Here is a 21,041-nt window from a genome sequence, read left to right as displayed (position 1 = left end):
GGGTGGACTTGGAGCGCCAAAAATGAATATTCTTTCTGAATTTGTACGCCACTAAATATAAAACAATAAAAACAAAAATGAAAATTAAAAAAAAAAGGAGAAAAATTTGGGGGCGCAAGTTGATTAGGTGTAATGAGTAGGGAAGTCGAGGATCCAAACGGAATGGAAGGGAGGGGCAGATTGGTCAAAGCGCGTGAACACCTTAAACCTCCAGGATGGCCTGATTGCAATTCCAGTCTTCACTTTTGTCTCCGGGGTTCAATCTCTGTTATACCTTTTCCGATTCCCATCTGAATCCAATTCCAATTCTAGTTCTGGTTCCGACGCCGAAGTTGATTCACTTGAATTTCGCAGTCCTTCACTGCTCCGATCTCGTCTTTTTCAGCTCTGGTGTCGGGGGAGCTCGGCTTTGTCGGAAATGGCCAAGCGCGGATATAAGCTGCGTATCCTTTTTTGGTTTTGGTGGAAAGGGTTTGGTTGGGAACTAGCTATGTGTTTTGCTAATTTGAGCAAATTCTAGGTTTTTTTTTTTTTTTGGTTGTTTGTGTTTGAGCTCCTCAGCTGTTTCTGAAACTGAAAAGCTATTTGTATGTGGATCTGATTGCGATTCATTTGGAGCAGCGTTCCACTGAATTTTATTTTCCTTGGAAAATATTATTCTCTGGTTGCTGAGAAAATGTAGGAAAGGAAGAAGGAATCTGGCTTTTGGATCTTGGTGGTCCGTTTGGTTGCTGGGGAATTGGGTTATTCATCAGTTTTGGAAAACTGAAACCTCCACTAGCTGAAGATGAATTTCTGAAGACGAAAATTTTGTACTTTTTTCTCTTTAAAAAAATAAAATTCCTAGATTTTCAGCATGGGGAACCTGAGGAAACAAACTATACTCAACTAGTCCCTTTTCGATCATCTGGATGAGCTTGATAGAGTTTTCATTTTCAGACGAAAATTTTGTTTTGATTTTCTTTTTCAGAGTTATGTTGGTATGTGTTATGCATTTGTTTTCTTGACCAAATTGAATATAGAGGAATTTGTGGCTCATACTACAAATGTGAACTGTCTAAATATTGGGAAGAAGGCGTGCCGACTTCTTATATCTGGAGGAGATGATCATAAAGTGAATCTTTGGGCGATCGGGAAGCCTACTTCTTTAATGGTCAGTTGAAACGTTGAATTCCTCTTTCTTTGATTCCTAATAGAAAATTATAGATAATTTGGTAGGTCCATTTTGTTTCAAAGTGTTGTAGGTACCTTAATAACTTTAATTACCAAGGTTCTTGTTTTGGGGAGGTCCCACTGCTTTGAACCCAGTTACTGATAATGGCCAGCAAGTACCTAAAATAAGATTCTGTTTGGTAGGTTTCCTTGTTGAAAGGTTTAGTTAATTTGGGAGGTGCAATTGTGTTGCAAAGAGATAGGGTGTTAATTTCTTTAGTTACCAAGGTGTATGTTGTGGGGGAAGCCCTACTACTTTGAACCCAGTTACTAATGAGTGATGACTATAATCAAGTATCTGGAATAAGGTTTCCCCTTTTTGGCAGCAGAGATGAAATTGGTTTATGAAAAATCTTATTGTCAAAACTAAAACCACAGACATGGTTGGTTTGGATAATTCTCAATTATCAAAGTACTTGCATTTTTTTCAAACGAAAAAGCTGTCTTTTTATTTTATTTTCTAAAAATGAACAATTTTCTGTATTTCCATTTCCCCCCCATTTCTTAAATAGAAACCAGTTCTCAGTTCTGCTACCAGACGGGTCAATATTTTATTAGTTCTGGCAATCTTAGGAAAATGACCAAGGATCTTCTTTAAGAAAGAACATGGAGAAAATGCAAAACCCACGGTACCCACAATTCAATTATAAGACTAGTGGTTTATGTGGTTTGCTGATTTGAGCTACATCCACTGGCAATTTGGCGGGAGATTACATCTAACTTTAAATCGAGGATTACCATATTGATGGATGCCTTCCTGTTACTCAGGTAAACCTACCCACCACCATGTCGTAGCCCTTCTGAAACCCATACTTGTGGATATACTGCAACCTGCTTCTTTATTGCAACCTAACTTCAATTCCACTGTCACATCTGTACCATTGCATAATGGCATCGTTTGATGAACCTTGACCCCATGGGCTTTTTTCATGAGTTGCTGCTACACCAAGAGTGCAACAAAGCTAGGGAGAGGACGAAGTTCTACTCTAAGGACTGCATTGTTCCCCTCTTCTCTCATATTCTGAAAACTGTTTCCTTCCTTTTATACTAGGTAGTATAAAATTACTTGGTGGTTAATTTCCAAAAGAACAGTTTGTGTGCTAGCCATTGTCTTCCAAATCTTAGGAAAGAAGCCGTGTGATACTTTGCCTATCTCCTGTGTTGAACTTTTTGTGGGAATTTTTTATTTTCATCCAGCCTTTGGTTGCAATAGTTGCAGATTATTGAACTAAAGGTACTGTTTTGTTCACTGTTACACTTCACTTCTGGTGTCAAATGCCTATTATGGCATGGAGTTAAACTTGGGTAGAAGCTTTGGATGACCAAACAAGGATGTCTTTTTGTGTAAATTTGCAGAGCCTGTGTGGTCACACAAGTCCAGTTGAATCTGTAACTTTTGATTCAGCAGAGGTTTTGGTGGCTGCTGGAGCTTCTACTGGTGTGATTAAGCTGTGGGACTTGGAAGAAGCAAAGAGTGAGTTGACTGATTTTTTTTAATTCCTTAAATGATATCGAAGTCCTACTTTAAACATGTTGTTTCTTGGTTCTATTTTATGGAGATATGACAACAAAAAGATAAAAACTCATTAGATATGAACTTTAGACTAACTTATCAAAAAAAGAAAAAAAAGAAATGCACTTTAGACTAATGTTACTTACTTGGTGGGTGTGGTTGATTCTCAACTCCAAGTTTTTACTTTGGTGGATTCGGGCTGGCTGACCAGCAGTCTTTTAGTGTAACAGTTGTGGTATGAATCACATGCTTGTAAACTTCTAATATGGTTGCTATTGTTCTTGAAGTATAGTGGTTCGCACTCTTACTGGACACAGGTCCAATTGCACTGCTGTCGAATTCCATCCATTTGGGGAATTTTTTGCTTCTGGTTCGCTTGACACTAATCTAAAAGTCTGGGACATCAGAAAGAAAGGATGCATTCACACATACAAGGGCCATACTCGAGGAATTAGTACTATTAGATTCACTCCTGATGGTCGTTGGGTAGTTTCTGGTGGATTCGACAATGTTGTAAAGGTAATATGGAGCTCATTGTCAGCTGTATAGTAAGCTGGCTGTTCACTCTCTTTAATAACTGAATCTGTGTCTCTTTTAAACAGGTATGGGATCTTACTGCTGGAAAGCTCTTGCATGATTTTAAATTCCATGAAGGACATATTCGATCCATAGACTTCCATCCCCTTGAGTTTCTTTTGGCCACAGGTGTGTATGCCATTCCTATGTGGGTGTTTCACATTTGTCCGTTTGCATGTTATCATATTTTTTCATAGTTCTTGGCTTCTCCTTCACATCATCCAAACATTTAGTTGATAACCACTTTGTTCATCTTTGTGTCTTGACTTAGTATATGTTTCTATAAAAGCAGATCTGACATCTGGGGCAAGGTCACCTTAGAAATCCTGGTATAAGGGGAAAAATGATCTATGCGTAGCCAGGGCCACTCTCATTAACAGAAAACCTTATTAGAATGCAATTTCAACAGTTCAACATCCATTTGTTCAGGAGCAGCAATATGGTGCATCGTCTAAGGAATTCTAGATCACATAAGAAAAGAACTGTCAGATTCATGTTCTTGTATCATATCAGATGGGAAGAGCAAAGGAACCTTGAAGCCTAAAATCCATCAGGGACTCTTGAATCTGCAAGGAAAATAAAACAAACTTGTTGTATGATTGATCAACCATGTGAATCCTGTTTATATTCATGGTGCCCTATTTAGAGTCATAATCAGATAATGTTTGAAACCTTGCAAAATCTTCCTCCTCCAATATCATATCCTATAAAGTTTTAAATTTGGCTGCAATAAAAATTACTAGAAGAAAGAAACGACAACAAATAAATCTTGAAAACAAAAAGTAAAAATAAAATAAAATATTTGATCCTGGATTGGGTTGGGTTGGTCAAAGTAGATTAACTTAAATAGCTGACAGAGATTGTTGATTTTGTGTGCTTGATTAAATTAAAGTTAGTGTGGAGTTTGTGGACCTTGTAGAAGCCATATTTAAGAATTTGGCATTAGAGACCTATTTATCCTCAATGAGGCTCTTCTTGGCAAGTAGAGTTAGAGGTTTTCTTTAGAAAGATGGCCTATGTGAATCAGGTTATCATAGGGAAGTTTGGAGGAAAGTGTAGTTGGTGTTCTGGTTAGGTGAGGGATGGGTTTAGGGCAGGGTTGTAGGTGATAAATGGAGATTGGAAATCATTTAAGAGAGTGTTTGGTAAATCAATTTAATGACTTAATATGACTTAATAACTTAATTAAAGTCATTAAGTAGATCAAATATGTTTGGTAAAATAACTTAATATCACAACTTAAAATAAAAAATAACTTTAATTATTAAGTTAAAATAGTTAACTTATTCTTAATATCAAATCTCTTTTTACTTTATTTGTCCATTTTTAGTGAGAGTATATTTTATAACCATGACCTTACATTCACAACTCTTCTTTTCTAGTAAATATTTTTGTAGTTATTTTATGCATCTATAATACTTAAAATATGTATGTTTAACAAATAAATTTATTGCTTAAAATTAGTGAAAGTATAAATATCAGTTAAAATTAATGAGGGTAAATATGTCAACTTGATTATTTAGAATAAATTTTAAGTAAGCTTTACCAAACAACTTTAATACTGAAAATAAATATTAAGTAATAAGTTTTAAGTCAACAACTTAAGAATAATTTAACTTAAAATTAACTTAAGCCATTAAGTAATGAGTATTAAGTTTTATCAAATACCCTCTAAAGTTGAACTTGCTTTATTATCGGAGATGGGAACAAAATGAAATTCTAGAAGGATGTTTCTTCCCCTTGCTATATATATATATATATATATATATATTTTGATGGGTAAATAGCAATATATTAAAAACAAGTCATTCCAAAAAAAGTGCCCCAAAGTACATAAGAAGCATACAAAGGGCATTTCTTTCCCTTGCTATATGCTATAGTTACATCAAAAGATGGTCGGGAGGCAGTTATGTGGGAAGAGCCAGGTGAGGGAGTGATGTAGGACAACCCTAGGATGGTTGCCTACACTTAAGGGTAGGTGGGCTAGAGTTTTATTTTTAGGGTGTAAGAAGAGGAACAAGGAATAAATTTTATGATAGAGAAAAATATAAGATAAGAAATAGAAAAAAATAAAAAAAAACAACGAAGAAAAGATTGAAAACCTTAGAGTCTCACTAAGGCCTTATAGGAGTCTCACCTAGAAGAAAATCAATGGAGTCTCATCATTGAGGGTTGCAATCTTGTAATGAAAAAAAATATAATATTATTAATATCAATCATCCCTTTGATTTACATTGATTTGTCTATTTATAGGCTTCTCTAAGAAATCCAAAGTCTATTAGGATTTTAATAACCTATTATGATTCTAATTTTGATTATAACATTCAAAGTCTACTAGGACTCTAATAATCTATCATGATTCAAATTCAAATTATATTATAACTTAACTAGATAATCCTAATTAGACTCCAGCAAATGATAATCCTAATTTTTTATTTATTTATCAATAAGTATATAATTGTATTGCTATGATAATATCCTAATTTAATTCCAAGTAATGCTAATCCTACTTTAATTGCAATTAATACTAATTTCCTTGCGTGATATATATCTTGGAGATTCATCCTCATTAATCCCCCCCGACTTGAAAAAAAACTCGATCTCAAGTTTTAGTGATTTTCCACGATCAATTGAAATTCCAAACAATGCCTTCCACCATTTTTTTCTTCGTTGTCTCTTTACCGTGCTAAGACAGGATCTCAAGATCTCTTGAACTTGTTCAATTTCATGCAAGACAAATACTAGACTTCGAAAAACTTTTTGATGTTGTAAAACAAGTTGATAATTTTCGAAATAATTATGTGTCTTCAACAAGCTTGTGGAAAGTTGCTTCCTATACTCTTCTTGTAAATTGTCTTGTAAAAGAATAAGATTCTTAAATTCCCTATATTCAAAAGAAATTTCAACAGATCCTTCATGTTTGCCTCCGCTCATGATAATGTTTGGCCTTGGGAAGTCAAGCATCGATTTTTCTGAAGCTTCTACAACTTCTTTGAGCTCTTCTACTGGTTGATTTAGGATTCGTTCCATCATCTCTTGCTTTCTAGATTCATCATTGATGATTTCTTCCTCTTTTCTAGTAACTTTGACTTGCTTTTTAGTAAGAGTATTTGATGGCTCTTCGAGTTTCAAGGATGCTAATTTTTCCTCTGGTTGCTTACGTGGTGGAATTTCCTTCATTGGGAGAAGGATCTTCTCACGCCCATTGTGTACAAGTGTGTAAGTGTTCTCATATCCATCATGTTGGACCCTTTCATAAAAAAGTCATGGACTTCCAAGCATAATATGGGCAACTTTCATCGGCAAAACATCACACCATGCTGATAACTCAAAATTATTACTGAAATTAAACGTCACTAGACAATGAGAACTCACCAAAATAGACGTGTCATTTACCCATGCTATTTGATAGGGATTTGGATGAGCTTCTAACTTTAGATTAAGCTTCTCAACAAGTTCCTCTAAAGCTAGATTGGAACAACTACCTCCATCAATAATCAAAGTACATAGTTTCCCTTGGCAAGCACCACGAGTTCGGAAGATGCTAGTACATTGCTAATCCTCCTCTTCATTTAGCCTTGGTATGTTTACCAATGGCTGCATAAAAAAGTTGTAGCCTTCAACCATATTTGCATATGTTGCTCCATTCCTCAATTACATATGCCTTCATCTCAAGAATTTTTGCTCTGACACTAAAATTGATGTAGGACAACCCTAGGATGGTTGCTTACACTCAAGGGTAGGTGTGCTAGGGTTTTATTTTTAGGGTGTAAGAAGAGGAACAAAGAATAAATTTTATGGTAGAGAAAAATATAAGATAAGAAATAAAAAAAAAAAGAAAAAAAAACAACAAAGAAAAGATCAAAAACCTTAGAGTCTTACTAAGGCCTTATAGAAGTCTCACCATTGAGGGTTGCAACCTTGTAATGAAAGAAAACATAATATTATTAATATCAATCATCCCTTTGATTTACATTGATTTGCCTATTTATAGGCTTCTCTAAGAAATCCAAAGTCTACTAGGACTCTAATAACCTATTATGATTCTAATTCTGATTATAACATCCAAAGTCTACTAGGACTCTAATAACCTATCATGATTCAAATTCTAATTATATTATAATTTAACTAGTCAATCCTAATTAGACTCCAACAAATGATAATCCTAATTTAATTCCAAATAATACTAATCCTACTTTAATTGCAACTAATACTAATTCCATTTCTTGATATATATCTTGGAGATTCATCCTCATTAGGGAGGGCATTGGAGATCCTATTACTTAAGATCGTTTCATGACTAGGCTGGAAAGTATTGAAGCGCTCCTTTCAAGGCTACATGATAGATCCATGAAAAAAGATGGAGAGACATGGTGGTGTGGAAGTAGTCAGATAGCATAGGTGCTTCACCTGTGGAGTTAGTTTGGAATTTTTGAGTTCCAACGAAAGTGAGGTTCTTTGCTTGGGAAGCAGCTTGGGGGAAGATTGTGACGTTGGATTAGTTACAAAGGAGAGGTTGAATCTTGGTGAATGGATGTTTTCTTTGCAAAGATGAAAAAGAAGTAATTGGTCATATTCTCCTTCATGATGCTAAAATAAGGATTTTATGGCAAACTGTGTATTCTCTTTGTTTGGTACAGAGTGGATGTTGCCTTTGTCAGTTTGAGAGATTCTTTTAAGTTGGCATGAAACTTTTGTTGCAATGAAGTAAAGGAAGGCATGGAGCACTACTCCTTGGTTGTTTATTTTGAACTTTGTATATCATTTGATAATGTGGAACATATTGATTGGACTCTTAAAATCTCATTTCTGTGTACTTGGGCTGGAGTGTTCAAAGATAAGACTTTAATGTTTATGTTTTAGGTTTTGTTTATTTGTTGGGTACTGCTATAATAGGTGAAGTGAGGGAGTTTTTGTTTTCTTTGTTTGTTCTTTTTTCTTTCATTTCCATGTTTCATCTGTTGTATACTCCATTGACTCTGCCTATCAACACCCCCCCCAAAAAAAAAGGGAAAAAAAAAAATCTTTCTACTTTGGTGTGTCCTTTTTGCTAGGCGCTGTTAATAATAGTTTTTTGATTGCCCATGAGGAAAAGAGTTTGTTTAATAGTTCATGGGAAGTCAGCAACATATATTTTGTTCCTTTGTTGATTTGTGCATGGTTTGTACAGCTGCTACATATTTACAACGCCCTATGTGATTGCCAGTGAAGTTCTGTAATTAAGCATTTATTTTTTCAGTTTATACAAGTGTTAAGTTTTTGTAGTATATAAATGGTTTTCCAGGTTCAGCAGATAGAACTGTAAAATTCTGGGATTTGGAAACCTTTGAACTGATTGGATCTGCCAGACCTGAGGTACATTAGCTTATGTTTCTCTAAATTGAACTCAGATACGGAATATTTTGAAGATTCTCTTTAGAACATTTTTAATTTCAGGAATAACTGCTCTTAGAAGAAGAATTGTGAGAAAGAATTATTTACTTTACTGCCTGAGTGGCCTTTGAAAGGCTCAATTTTTGAATTTTAAAATTTTGGTGTTCAGGTGTTACGATATTATTTAATACATAAAGTAGTGTTTCATAATTTTTTAGGTCCCAAATTCAAAGACAAACAGTTCAGTTATTACGCGATATTGAGTCTCATTGCAGAAATTTGCATTGGGTTAATGCATTGAAATTCTTGTTGCATGCATCCCTCCATTATAAATTTAAGAATTTTGTTAAGATTGCTTGGTGATATACATGGGAATGTTACCAAAAAAATATGCCCTCTCTAGTTTAAATCAAGAAATGCTTCTTGGATATCCATGGATATGTTATTTTTGTTAGATTTTTTTATAGGTAAATAAGAGCTTGTATTAGAAACGCCTAGAAGGCTAGAAGCGGTGAAAAAAATATATATGAAGTATACAAACATTGCCCAAGCAGCTAGGCAAAAAGAAAGACAAAACCTTTCTCCTAATTAGACAAAAAACCATTCTATAAAATCAATCATGTACAAAGAATGATCCTCTAAAAACACCCTAGCCCAATTCACAAAAGTGTACAAAAAAGAATTTTTTAAAGCTTGGTTAGACTGTTCAATGTCATTGAACACGCTTTCATTTCTTTCCTTCCATAAGGTCCACATTAAGCAAAGAGGGGCAGCCCTCCAAATCTTTTCCCTTCTCTTACTCACAAAAGCTCTATGCCAACTAATCAAATTCCTTTTAATTGAGGAGTGCAAGACCCATTGCGCACCAAATAGAGAGAAAAGCAAGCTCCATAGCATTGTAGCCTTCTTACAAAATAGGATCGGGTGGTTAATAGTTTCTTCTTCCCCTTTACACAAGTAACACCTAGTCGACATATTCCAACCCCTTCTTTTGAGCTGATCAATGGTTAAAATTATGTTCCAAGACATTTCCGAAGCAAAAAAACTTACCCTCATCGAAGCCCAAGACCTCCAAATAATACTCCAAGGAAAAGGGTTACTAGAGGCTTTTGTGAAGGAGCGGTAGAGCGATCTAACAGGAAAACAACCATTCTTGCTATCCTTCCAGCTCAAGACATCCTTCACATCTCTATTCAAAACCAAAGGATGTAGTTTTCATAACAAGCCCTTCACCTCTTCCATCTCCAAATCATTACAATGTCTTGAAAAAAGAGGGTTCCAGCTACCCACCTCCCCGCCCTCACCCTAAGCATCTAACACCCACTCATCCTTGTTAACCTCTAATCGGTATAAATTAGGGAAAACTTCTTTCAATGTTTGGTCCTCACACCACAAGTTCTTCCAAAATTTGACCTTCCTCCCGTTCCCTACGATAAAGCAAGATCTACAAGGAATTCCTTCCCATTCTTTTCTAATAGCTTTCCACACCCCCATGCCATAGCCTTCCCTCACTTTTCTCGAACACCACCCTCCTTCCTCTACCCCAAATTTGTCGATGATGACTTGTTTCCACAAAGTATCCCTCTCTACAACAAATCTTTAGTTCCACTTCCCAAGCAAGGCTTTGTTTAGGGCCACAAGATTGCGAATACCTAAGCCTCCCTGCTTCAGATCAACACAAATCAAACTCTAATTCAGTAGGTGCGGTTTTTTCTCTAAGGCACCACCGCCCCACAAGAGGTCTGTTTGAATATTTTCAAGCCTTGCGCACACCTTTCTTGGAATGACAAAGAGATACAAAATAAATTGGGAGACTTGATAGAGTTCTTTTTATCAAGGTAAGCCTCCGCCCTACCCCCCCCCCCCAAAGAGAGATGTTGCCTCTTCCACAAGGACAATATTTTTCTGAATCTTTCTTCCACTACGTCCCATACCCTTGAGGATTTGAAAGGGGCACTCAAGGGAAGACCCAAATAAGAAGTGGGAAACTTCCCTATTCTACACCCCGTCATTGAAACAACATCCTCCAAAGACTCAATCCTTCCTACAGGGACAACCTCACTTTTATCCTTCTTCACTTTTAAACTAGAAATCACCTCAAACCATAAGAACACCCAACTCAAGTATCTCAGTTGGTCACTGTTGGCCTCACAAAATATTAGTGTGTTATCAGCGAATAGAAGATGCAGCAAATCCCTCCCTTCTCCTCTACTAGCTCCCACCTTAAGCCCCTCAATGAAACCCCCACATCTGGCTTTGAACAACAGTTGGCTGAGAGCCTCCATGACCAAAATGAAGAGATAGGGAGATCACAGGTCGCCTTGTCTCAAGCCCCTAGTGCTGTGAAAAAAGCCCGAAGGGGTTCCATTAATTAAAACTGAGAAGCTAGCTATGGAGATGCACCACCTGATCTTTTTGTGTCTTCATCATTTCTTGCAATGAATTTCTCAAAATTAATTTTGAAATAAAAATGAAAATTTTCCTACTTTCCTAACAGCATTATTTTTCTTCTTTCCAGGCTACTGGAGTACGCTCAATTACCTTTCACCCTGATGGAAGAACACTATTTTGTGGACTAGATGATAGTTTGAAGGTTTGAATCTTTTTCCATAATGAAAAGATATAATCTGGAAAAGGGCATAATCTTACTGTTTCCATGCTCAAACTATAGGTTTATTCATGGGAGCCTGTAGTTTGTCATGATGCTGTTGATATGGGTTGGTCAATCCTGGGTGACATCTGTATTCATGAAGGAAAACTTTTGGGTTGCTCATACTATCGAAACTCTGTTGGAGTTTGGGTGGCAGATATTTCGGTAGTTACCTTTACTTCATTTATTTTGAATGATCTTGATTTATTATGTGAGCCTCCAAACCAATCTCAATTCTGATCTTGAAATTTGCCTTCTGTATCAGAAAATTGAGCCATATGGATCTGGTTTGTTATCCAAGAAAAATGGCTGTGTGGAGAGGAAATTTGATCTCCAGGAAAGTCATTCTGTTGAGAAAGTAGGGAGTAGTGTAAGATCTACTTCAGGGTTCCGTAGCATGTCTCCAGATTATGACACTAAAGAGATAAAGAACATATATGTGGATTGTAAGTTATCTTTGGGTTTCTTCTCTCTCTCTCTCTCTCTCTCTCTCTCTAACTTTTAAAATTCCGATCTGCTTACAGCATGGTGTACACCTAGCTGTTGGGTGATCTGCTTGACTATTTTCTGAACTGAACTGAACAAGACCTCATTCACATTACTTGTGGTTGGCTACATGAATCCTTTTCTATATCGAACTCCATCTAGAGTTGTATCTTCTGTAAAGTCCTTGACAATAATTTGTTTCTCACAACCTCTACCCCCATTTTTTTTCAAACCTTTTTGCCCTTTTGGGATATATTGTTGAACCATCTTAAACAACTTCCTCCTAGTTTCTTCTCAATCCGTGTGAAACTTCACCTTCTCAAGGATACCTATCAAAAAAAATAAAAAGAACTCCACCTTCTTAAGGATGTGCTCATTTGTTCTATCATTCCTTGTATTGCTCCTCATCCATTTTAACATCCTTATCTAAGCTACACTCATTATTCCATTATTCTGTAATAGGAAGAATAGCTTGTCTTATATGGCAAATTTTAAGGTTTTCATTTCTTCCTCTCAAAAACATTTAGGGTCCTTGATCATCTGAGTTGTATGTGATACATATTCCAACAGTTCTGATGTAAGTGTAGAATCTCTACTTGAGGCAACACTTGAGTTTTGTATTGCTCAACCTGGAAAGACTTTCTTGTTGATCAATCATGACAGTATATGGGCCTGGTCTAACTGGACAGCAGTCTGGTATAGCCCAATTTATGGATGGGATTGGCTTGCACCAACTTGGGCCCAACCTGTCTAGCCTCAAGTAAGTTCTTAAATGCGTTTGGGCCAGCAGCGTTCAAGGCTGGATTGGTTTCTGGTCTGTATAGATTGATAGGGATGGGCCAAAATTAACTCTAATATGCAGACCTAGGTCCAAAAGCATGTGGGCTAAAGTGCTTCCATCAGTCAAATGGGAGGCTTATTTTGCTACACAAGCACACACCAAACAAGGACACATAATGGATTTCTAGTTTTCTGATGTATTTTTATCTTCCTTCTGACTTTTCACTAATTTCTGTTCATTTTTTGTTCCATGGAAAGCTTCTGGTGGAAACTCTGTTGCTTCACAAAAAGTGAGGTCTTTTAACACTCCAAAGGTTTTATTCCCATCGGATTCCAAGGAAATAACAAACCTTCCAACTCAGAAGCACAGTCCTGGAGTAGGCTTGCATGCCAAGACTCAGGGGCGAGCAATTACTAGATCATTTGTTGTGCCAAGTATTGTAACTCGGGATAACTCTGATGGAAAGGACCTAGCCAATTCTAGAAGAGAATCTATCACCCCTGCAAGGGCTAATACTGGCATGTCACTCAAGACGTCTCATATACGGAGGCCTTCGAATAGCAAATATGAGGCAGAGAGGCTGTTGATGGCTGTTGAATCTGGATCTTTTGACAGTATGCCAAATGATTTAGATAGTGCGATGAAGCAAAACTTCCATTCCAGGCTTGTAGTAGATGATGAAGCTAGTGAATCTTGTGAGGAGAAAAATTCTAATATCTCTAGTGTTGCTGAGAAGTTTGAAAAAGTTTTATCACCGCAGCCATCCTCTAATCAGGAAAACAGTTAAGTTCTTCTAATGCTGCAGCATCTTTCCTTCGGATACCATTTTATGGGCTTTATGGTCAATATTTCAATTATTAATCTAATTACTCTTTTTTGGCTCCTTGTCCTTCTGTTTTCACTTTGCTCTTTTCTGAGTTAAATTATTTACCTCTGATACTCATTTATTGGCCACCAATACCTAGTTTCTTCATTCTTCAGTCTAGATACATATTTTTTAAATTAATGACCAACATGCTGACAGCACCTTCAACCTTTACTATGTCAATCCTCTCACAGGTGCAGTAAATGGTCTTTGACACAGGTTCATAAATCAATATGCCTTGATCCATTCTACTTCTGAATCCTCACAAATCCATCTGTCTTTTATAATGTCCTCTCTTTTCTGGCTATCATTCATCTTATCATCCTCATTTCAGCTACATCCATTTTATAAAAATTTTCTTGCCTGCACAACCTTCTTTATCAAAAAGCATGATCGTTCTTAAGCTGGCTTAATTTTGAAAAAATTAGTTTGCCATGCACATGATGGAGAAACTCTTTGAGATCAAAATATTCCTCTTAAACCTTTGTTATCTTCCACCTAATCATTGCTTTTTGACAAATATTACAGTTAACATACTTTTTGACAAATATCACAGTTGTTAACATACAAGTTCTATTGAACTGTAGGGGCAATTTTGTTGCTAGATCTTTTTTTTCTACCTTCTTATATCCTACATCTGGATGGGTTTATCCCTCTGAAGTCTTTTTTGTGCTTTTGGTCCTTTCTTAACATCAGATGGCTCATGGTTATTTATTCAAGCATGGACTAATGGTCTTCATTCCCAATCTTTATTACTATTTTGATATCAAAGTTTCTTTCTTTTATTCTTTTTCTCTCCCTATTCTTTTGCTGATTACCTCTAATTTTCAATTATGTTTCAGGCAATGAGTCCCTCAATGACAACAAAAGAATAAACTCCATCAAAATTGTCAATGGAGGTATGCATAGAACGCTAGCTGTGTGGTTTTCCAGAATATGATGGATGAAATCTAATTCTTTTAGCATTCCACAGTGGCAGTTGTAGCAGGAAGAACAAGAAGTTTGGTTGAGAGGTTTGAAAGACGAGAAAAGTTCAATAGCAATGAAGATCAAACAACTAATGTCTCCTCCGACATGATGCCTGAAAGACAAGAAAGGTTCAATAGCAATGAAGATCAGACAACTAAAGTTTCCTCTGAAATGATGCCTGAAACAGCTAGAACATCTCCCATGCTGGTACGTTTGTTGCATCGTTGAAGTAAGCTTTTGTAGACTTTGGATATTGAAGCGTTGAATGTCTGCTACTCTTTTAGTAGATAACATTCAAGGGCACCTCTATTTGGTTTTAAGTTTCAGTTTTAGGATAAAGGTCAGTCAGAAATTACTGAAGTTTCAACCTATGGTTGAGATAGTAAAATTCTTTTAGGAAGGTAGCGTTTCATTAATAAAAAATATTAAGTATCTTTCTTCACTTTGAAAGAAGTAGGCAGAGTAAGATGTCATGGTCTTGCAATCTTTCTTGCTTTTATTTGGTTGGTCCATTAGCTTTAATTTTAGCAAGAACTAGTGTTTTTTACCTCACATTGGACTTGCTTTCTAAGGAGTTTCTAAGGATTTGATTGGTAAGCATTTTTGATCGGTGGTCTTTTTGTTTTGTTGGGGATGCCATTAAATGGGAGGATCTTGCTCTTCCTGAAGGTGTTTGAGAATTAAGGGGTTCATGGTACAGTCGATTGAACATAGTGGGAGGTTATTCAGCCATTATTGAATGGACATCTCTCATTCTCCTGGGTCTAAGCAGATTATTCTTCACATAAGAGAAAATTTGATGCACTCCTCCAAGATGGAAGTTGAGTTAAGTGGGTTCTGAAATCTTCAATGAATGAGCCATCATCCTAGCAAGGAGGGTGACTTACATTCTAGAGGAGTTTAAGTATGCCCTCCTTGATCCATGTGTTTTAATTAGGTTTTGGCCTTTGCACTTTGTTTTCCAGGAATTTCCATTTGCCCTTTTTCCTTTTGCAAAAGAATGCCTTGCCCTTCTTTATATTTTCTTTTCCCTCTTCTTTTATACATAGTTGTTTTTTATGGGGAAAAAATGTGGGATAGACTATGCTGTGACAACCACATAATAAAGTAAATGCTGTGGGTAATTAGATATTGGTGCATGCTTGTGAAAAGGTATAGGAGTTACATCTCTCACACACACACACTCTCTCTCTTACACACACACACAGTGGCTGTCATGTTTGGAAGATAAACTAAGTCACTCCTCATTGTGCTTGCTTGTTAACAGAAGGGACAACCCCAGATCTCTGGAAGGGAGTCAACAGCTGCTAGTGAGGAGAATACCATCAAAGATGTAATTCAAAATCATGATTTATTCATAAGTACACTTCGATCCCGCCTGACAAAATTACAGGTAATTTTAGCTGGTAATTTGAACTGGTATTAGCTTAGCAACAATGTTCAAACTATACTTTGTCATTTATTTCTCAGTTTCCTAGTAGTGACAGTGCAACTTGACTTAAAGCAATGTATCTAGGTCATGAATAAAGGTGAGCTTTGCAAGTCTGACATGTTCACCTATTCAAACAGTTTTTGCAATGTAGTCTGCTGATTATTTTGCGTCAAAACTGGTTGAGATCATGTGGCAAATATCTTTGCTGCGAAAATGATAAGAAAATAAAAATTGAACTCCATGATTCCTTTTTCCAGTCTATTAGTTGCCTCTTAAATAAAAATTTGTTTCTAGCATGTGTTTTGTTTGAGTTACCAAGATCCTATCTCTATTATGGACTTGCAGGTGGTGCGGCATTTTTGGGAACAGAATGACGTTAAGGGTGCTATCAATGCCTTGAGGAAATTGCCTGATCATTCTGTGGGTATTTATTGAAAGTGTTCATGTGTGATGCTTACTGTTTTTTATGGTTCCAATTGCTGAATGATGGTTTTATCCAATGTATTTTGTGTTTTTACCATACATTAACTACTGATGCAGGTGCAAGCAGATGTGGTCAGTGTTCTCATGGAGAAAATGGAAATTCTCACATTAGATCTATTTTCTTGTTTGCTGCCTGTGCTCATGAGCTTATTGGATAGCAACTTAGAAAGGTAACTGTTTCATATTAAGCTCATGAGCAAAATCATAATAGTAGGTCTTGGAAGACAGGAACCAGGGATTGACATCACCCTAGTGCGGTCTGCACCATGTGCGGGCAGCTGCAACTAGAGTTAGTGAAACTATCTTAACTCAAGAATCTATTCCTGCAATTTCTAATGCTGTCAGATAAGTTCCTGGGCTGTGGACATGAATCCAATCTATCCAATCTTCTAGGTCATAAATTTTAAAACATTTTATTTCCTACATTATTTGTTAAATATACTGAAAGAGTTTGGGTTACGCAGGATCAAGAACTGCCTCAAATTGATCTTGATCCTTCTCTGCTTAACCTCACCAGTCGGCTGCTTTCTAGCAAAAGCTTGAACCATTTCATGCCCCCCACACGTCAAGGTTCTAGTGAGAAACATTTCATTCTTTTCATCTAACAATCAAGTTACTTCTTCAAAAATTATTCAGAACCGAAAGATTAAATAGCCAACTCCTATGGTGGATCATAGCTGGGATAAACAGCCTTTTTCTCAGTCAAGATCCATTTGTATGATAAAGGCTTAATTGAAATCTTGTCCATGAGAGTACCCTCTTTTGATGCTGGAGCTTGCTATAGCAAAATTGCAACTTAATTGTTGCAGAGGGAAATCCCAACAGTTGAACCTCAGTCTGGAGCCTAAATTTGTTGGGTTCACGTGAGAGGATAAATAAATAATGAATTTTTTTGTTCCTCCCCCAACGGATGAAGTAAGAAAGCTCAACAACTGTAATCTCTTTTGTTTTCTTAAATTCCGGTCTTCACTGCGACCATATGAGTTTACCCATTTCCTTCTGCTATAAGAAAAGGAACAGGAAAGGACATGAACACTGAAAGATGATGCTTAAGAGATCTTCTATGAATTTTAAACAATTCCTTGCCCATCTTATTGGTTTTGTATTAACATAAACAATTCCTTGACCGTCTTATTGGTTTCATATTAACATGTCACCAAAAATCACTTTTGGTCTTTTTTTTTTCTTTTGGTTTTATTAGCACGTGCAAGATCAACATAAAGCTAGTTCTTTACTCTGTCTTGGTTTGCCTTTGGATTTGACTGATGCTTTACTTCTGTTGCAAATGGACAGGCATGCAAATCTCTCACTTGATATGCTACTGAAGCTTGTAGCAGTCTTTGGGCCTGTAATACACTCAGCCATTTCTGCTCCTCCAGCTATTGGTGTCAATCTTCAGGCAGAGCACAGGTATCAGATGTTGCCATTATATATGAACATTTTGCTGTTCAGTGTGAAAGATTATCACATGGTTTACTTTCTCATACTTGAAAATTATCACAGGCGTGAATGTTGCAATCAGTGCTTTATCCAGCTACAGAAGATCCAGAAGAATCTTCCAGTAATTATAAGGTAAGCTTGCTGTCTTGAGTTGTAAACTTAAAAATTTGTTGTATTAACAGGGTGAGGATGTTACGCCCTGTTCATATTGGCTTCTGAGAGGCCAAAAACACCTTTTTATGTTCAGTAAGAGCTTCTTTATTTGTTTGTGTAATTTTTTTAGAAGATCTAGTGAATTAAAAAAGAGCTTAATAAGGAAGCCAGAAAAATGTTGCTTCTATGACCGAAGCCTAAATCCTCATACACTCTCTTGTGTGTGTTTGTGGATGTAGTGGGTGTGAAGATAGTTTTTTGATCATATTTAAAGTGATGGGCTTCGTGAAACTTTTGTTTGGCTGTATTTCCACAATTCAACCCTCACTGGCCACCTCTATTATCATTAAGGTGCTGGCATTTTTTTTGGTTTCTCCTAATTCAAGTTTTTTAAATGAAAGTGTTAATATTATAGTGCATTACGTTATATGGTATGGATATTTGGGACATTTGTGCTATAGATATGTCTTGGTTGTAGGGCTTTCCATGTACCTCTGTCGGTTGCTTTCTACCCATGTCAGATAACAGACCTGTTTCCAGTTCATTGTTACCCTGGTTTTCAACCTTCCTGTGGTCATGTGCTGTGACAAATTTTTCCCCCCCACAATTGAACATATATTTTTTTTTCAGGGACTTGGATTCGGCCAGTGGGATGTTATTGTGCTGTTCTTGTTCCACTTATTTAACATTTATTTGGTTTTGCTCTTTAATATGTTGCTGGTTCTTCCATCTCAATTAGATGATAATCCCTTCTATGTTGGCATTTCTTTCAGGATCATCAGGGGTTAACAATTTTTATGAGTCTTTATCTAGAAGTCATAATATTAGTACCCATGTTATAATATACTAAGAATGGAGACATTCCACCAGCAAGTGTCCAATCTATGCTTGTCTTGGTCAGTTGGTCAGTGGGTTCTACACTGCAGTTTGATTGTTCTCATTTTTCTTTTTATAAAGTCTGATGTATGGTATGCCTGTTGTTTCAATAGCTTGATTCTTTCTCTTGGCTGTGAATACAACTATCAACGAAAATTTTGAGAAAATTTAATTGCTCATTGTGATGCTGCAGGAGGGGTGGTTTGCTGGCAAAATCAGCTCAGGAATTGAATCTAGTGCTTCAAGAATCATAACCGAAGTTGCTGTTCCATCCTGTTCTTGCCAAAAGCCTAAGGGTGTAGCTGGGCTGTTACAGTTCTACCCTCCGAGTCATAATTTCTCAGACCTCACAATTTTGTCTCGCTGCTTTCCACCTTTTGCTACCACCATTTTTATGCCCCTGCCTGTCCATAACTAGCAAGTACAGCTACGAGAGTTTTGTAAGGCAAAAGCTTAAAGACTCATCTTTAAGCTGGCCTTTGTGGCGGTGTGTAAGAGCCATCTAATCTCAATTCTTTGATTATGGACACTATCGATTTGTACATCTAGTGTATTTGTATGTAGTTACATTTGATATACGACTTTGTATACTGAGCTTGCAATATTCAATGAAATATATTTGGCCCTCTAAATTCTCTGCTCCATTTTTCCTGCTTACGTGTTACCATGAGATAGTTTCTGCATGGAGATTGATTTTCAATAAAAATCTCTGCCTTTTTTCCTTTATACTTTGTTCACGTCACTAAAATCCAAAGCGCCGCCTGGCAAAATAATGGCCTTCTCACAGTCGCCACCACATGGCTTAAAAAAAATTAGAAGCACCAATTTTGAGTTTGGTCAAAATGGCCAATTTATTAAACAAAAAATATAATATCTAACCATTTTTTAAAACTTATATTAAAATTGGTCTCTTTGGTGCCATGTAAGCGTCATATTAAAAAATATTTTTTTTCATCATTTTAGTTAAAGTCTTAGTTGACAATTGAAACTTCATTTTTGAACTGAAGCCGTAGTTGTCAACTTCATTTTTAAACTGAAGCCTCAATTGGTAATTGAGGCTTCATTTTTTAACTAAGGTCGTAATTGCCAACTGAGACTTCATTTTTGAATTAAAGCCGTAGTTGCCAATTAAGACTTTAGTTAATTTTTTTTAAAAATTAAAAATTTAATTAAAAATTATTAAATTACAATTTATGATTGAAATTTAAAAAATATACTTAAATAATAAATTATTTATATTTAAACTTAAGAATCTAGTATTAATTCAACAAACATAAATTGATAAATAGAAAATATTATAAATAAATATTTTATTTATTAATAAATTAATAAACTTATATAATATATAAAATTGTATAATTTATTAATTTAAGATATTTAGTTTGTTGTTTTTAAGATATTAATTTATTTGTATTATGATGAATTTGATGAATAATATTATATTTTTTTTTCATTACAAGATTGCAATCCTCGATGGTGAGATTCCATTGATTTTCTTCTAGGTGAGATTTTTAGAAGGCCTTAGTGAGACTATAAGGTTTTCCATCTTTTTTTCATTATTTCTTCTTTCTCTCTATTTCTTACCTTATAATTTTTTCTACCATAAAATTTATTCTTTGTTCCTCTCTTTACACCCTAAAAATAAAACCCTAGCCCACCTACCCTTGAGTGTAGGCAACTATCCTAGGGTTGTCCTACATCAATTTTGGTATTAGAGTGAAAATTCTTGGCATGAAGGCATATGTAATTGAGGAGTGGAACAACATATGCAAACATGGTTGAAGGCTACAACTTTTTTATGTAGCCATTGGTGAACATACCAAGGCTAATGAAGAAGAGGATTGGCGACATATTAGCATCTTCCAAACTCGTGTTGCTTGTCAAGGGAGACTATGTACTTTGATTATTGATGGAGGTAGTTGTTCCAATCTAGCTTTAGAAGAGCATGTTGAGGAGTTTAATTTAAAGACAGAAGATCATCCAAATCCCTATCAAATAGCATGGGTAAATGACACATCTATTTTGGTGAGTTCTTGTTGTCTAGTGATGTTTAATTTCAGTAATAATTTTGAGTTATCAGCATGGTGTGATGTTTTGCTAATGAAAGTTGCCCATATTATGCTTGGAAGACCATAGATTTTTTATGAAATGGTCCAACATGATGGATATGAGAACACTTACACACTTGTGCGCAATGGGCGTAAGAAGATCCTTCGTCAAATGAAGGAAATT

The 21,041-nt window shown here is 36.0% G+C and overlaps 1 protein-coding gene across 3 annotated transcripts; it reads left to right on the top strand.

Annotated features, from left to right (window-relative positions):
• The first annotated feature begins 99 nt into the window (after positions 1-99).
• On the top strand, positions 100-19,441 carry LOC100261609 (katanin p80 WD40 repeat-containing subunit B1 homolog KTN80.2). 3 transcript variants are annotated; one of them, XM_059739934.1, is made up of 19 exons: positions 112-443; positions 1,023-1,153; positions 2,569-2,686; positions 3,018-3,244; positions 3,328-3,430; positions 8,586-8,656; positions 11,193-11,267; positions 11,346-11,489; positions 11,590-11,770; positions 12,849-12,880; positions 12,953-13,373; positions 14,299-14,355; positions 14,430-14,632; positions 15,693-15,818; positions 16,203-16,277; positions 16,398-16,510; positions 17,634-17,750; positions 17,844-17,912; positions 19,003-19,441. In XM_059739934.1, exons 1-19 carry the CDS (start codon positions 419-421, stop codon positions 19,061-19,063), a joined length of 2,349 nt encoding a protein of 782 aa, XP_059595917.1. In that variant the 5' UTR covers positions 112-418; the 3' UTR covers positions 19,064-19,441. The 3 variants fall into 3 exon arrangements, with proteins under 3 accessions (XP_059595916.1, XP_059595917.1, XP_059595918.1); XM_059739933.1 differs by having other exon boundaries at positions 100-443; positions 12,849-13,373; XM_059739935.1 differs by lacking the exon at positions 112-443 and having other exon boundaries at positions 1,038-1,153; positions 2,621-2,686; positions 12,849-13,373.
• The last annotated feature ends 1,600 nt before the right edge of the window (positions 19,442-21,041 follow it).

This window comes from Vitis vinifera, chromosome 10 (genome assembly GCF_030704535.1).
Source record: "Vitis vinifera cultivar Pinot Noir 40024 chromosome 10, ASM3070453v1".
NCBI classification, from domain to species: Eukaryota; Viridiplantae; Streptophyta; class Magnoliopsida; order Vitales; family Vitaceae; genus Vitis; species Vitis vinifera.
This window is presented reverse-complemented; position numbering and strand designations above follow the sequence as displayed.

Bases quoted from the DNA above. Each gene is read 5' to 3' on its own strand.
- LOC100261609 (XM_059739933.1), top strand. From the start codon at position 419: ATGGCCAAGCGCGGATATAAGCTGC. The intron at 13,374-14,298 runs GTTAAGTTCTTC...ATTATGTTTCAG, and splicing joins ATCCTCTAATCAGGAAAACA to GCAATGAGTCCCTCAATGAC. The intron at 14,633-15,692 runs GTACGTTTGTTG...GCTTGTTAACAG, and splicing joins CTAGAACATCTCCCATGCTG to AAGGGACAACCCCAGATCTC.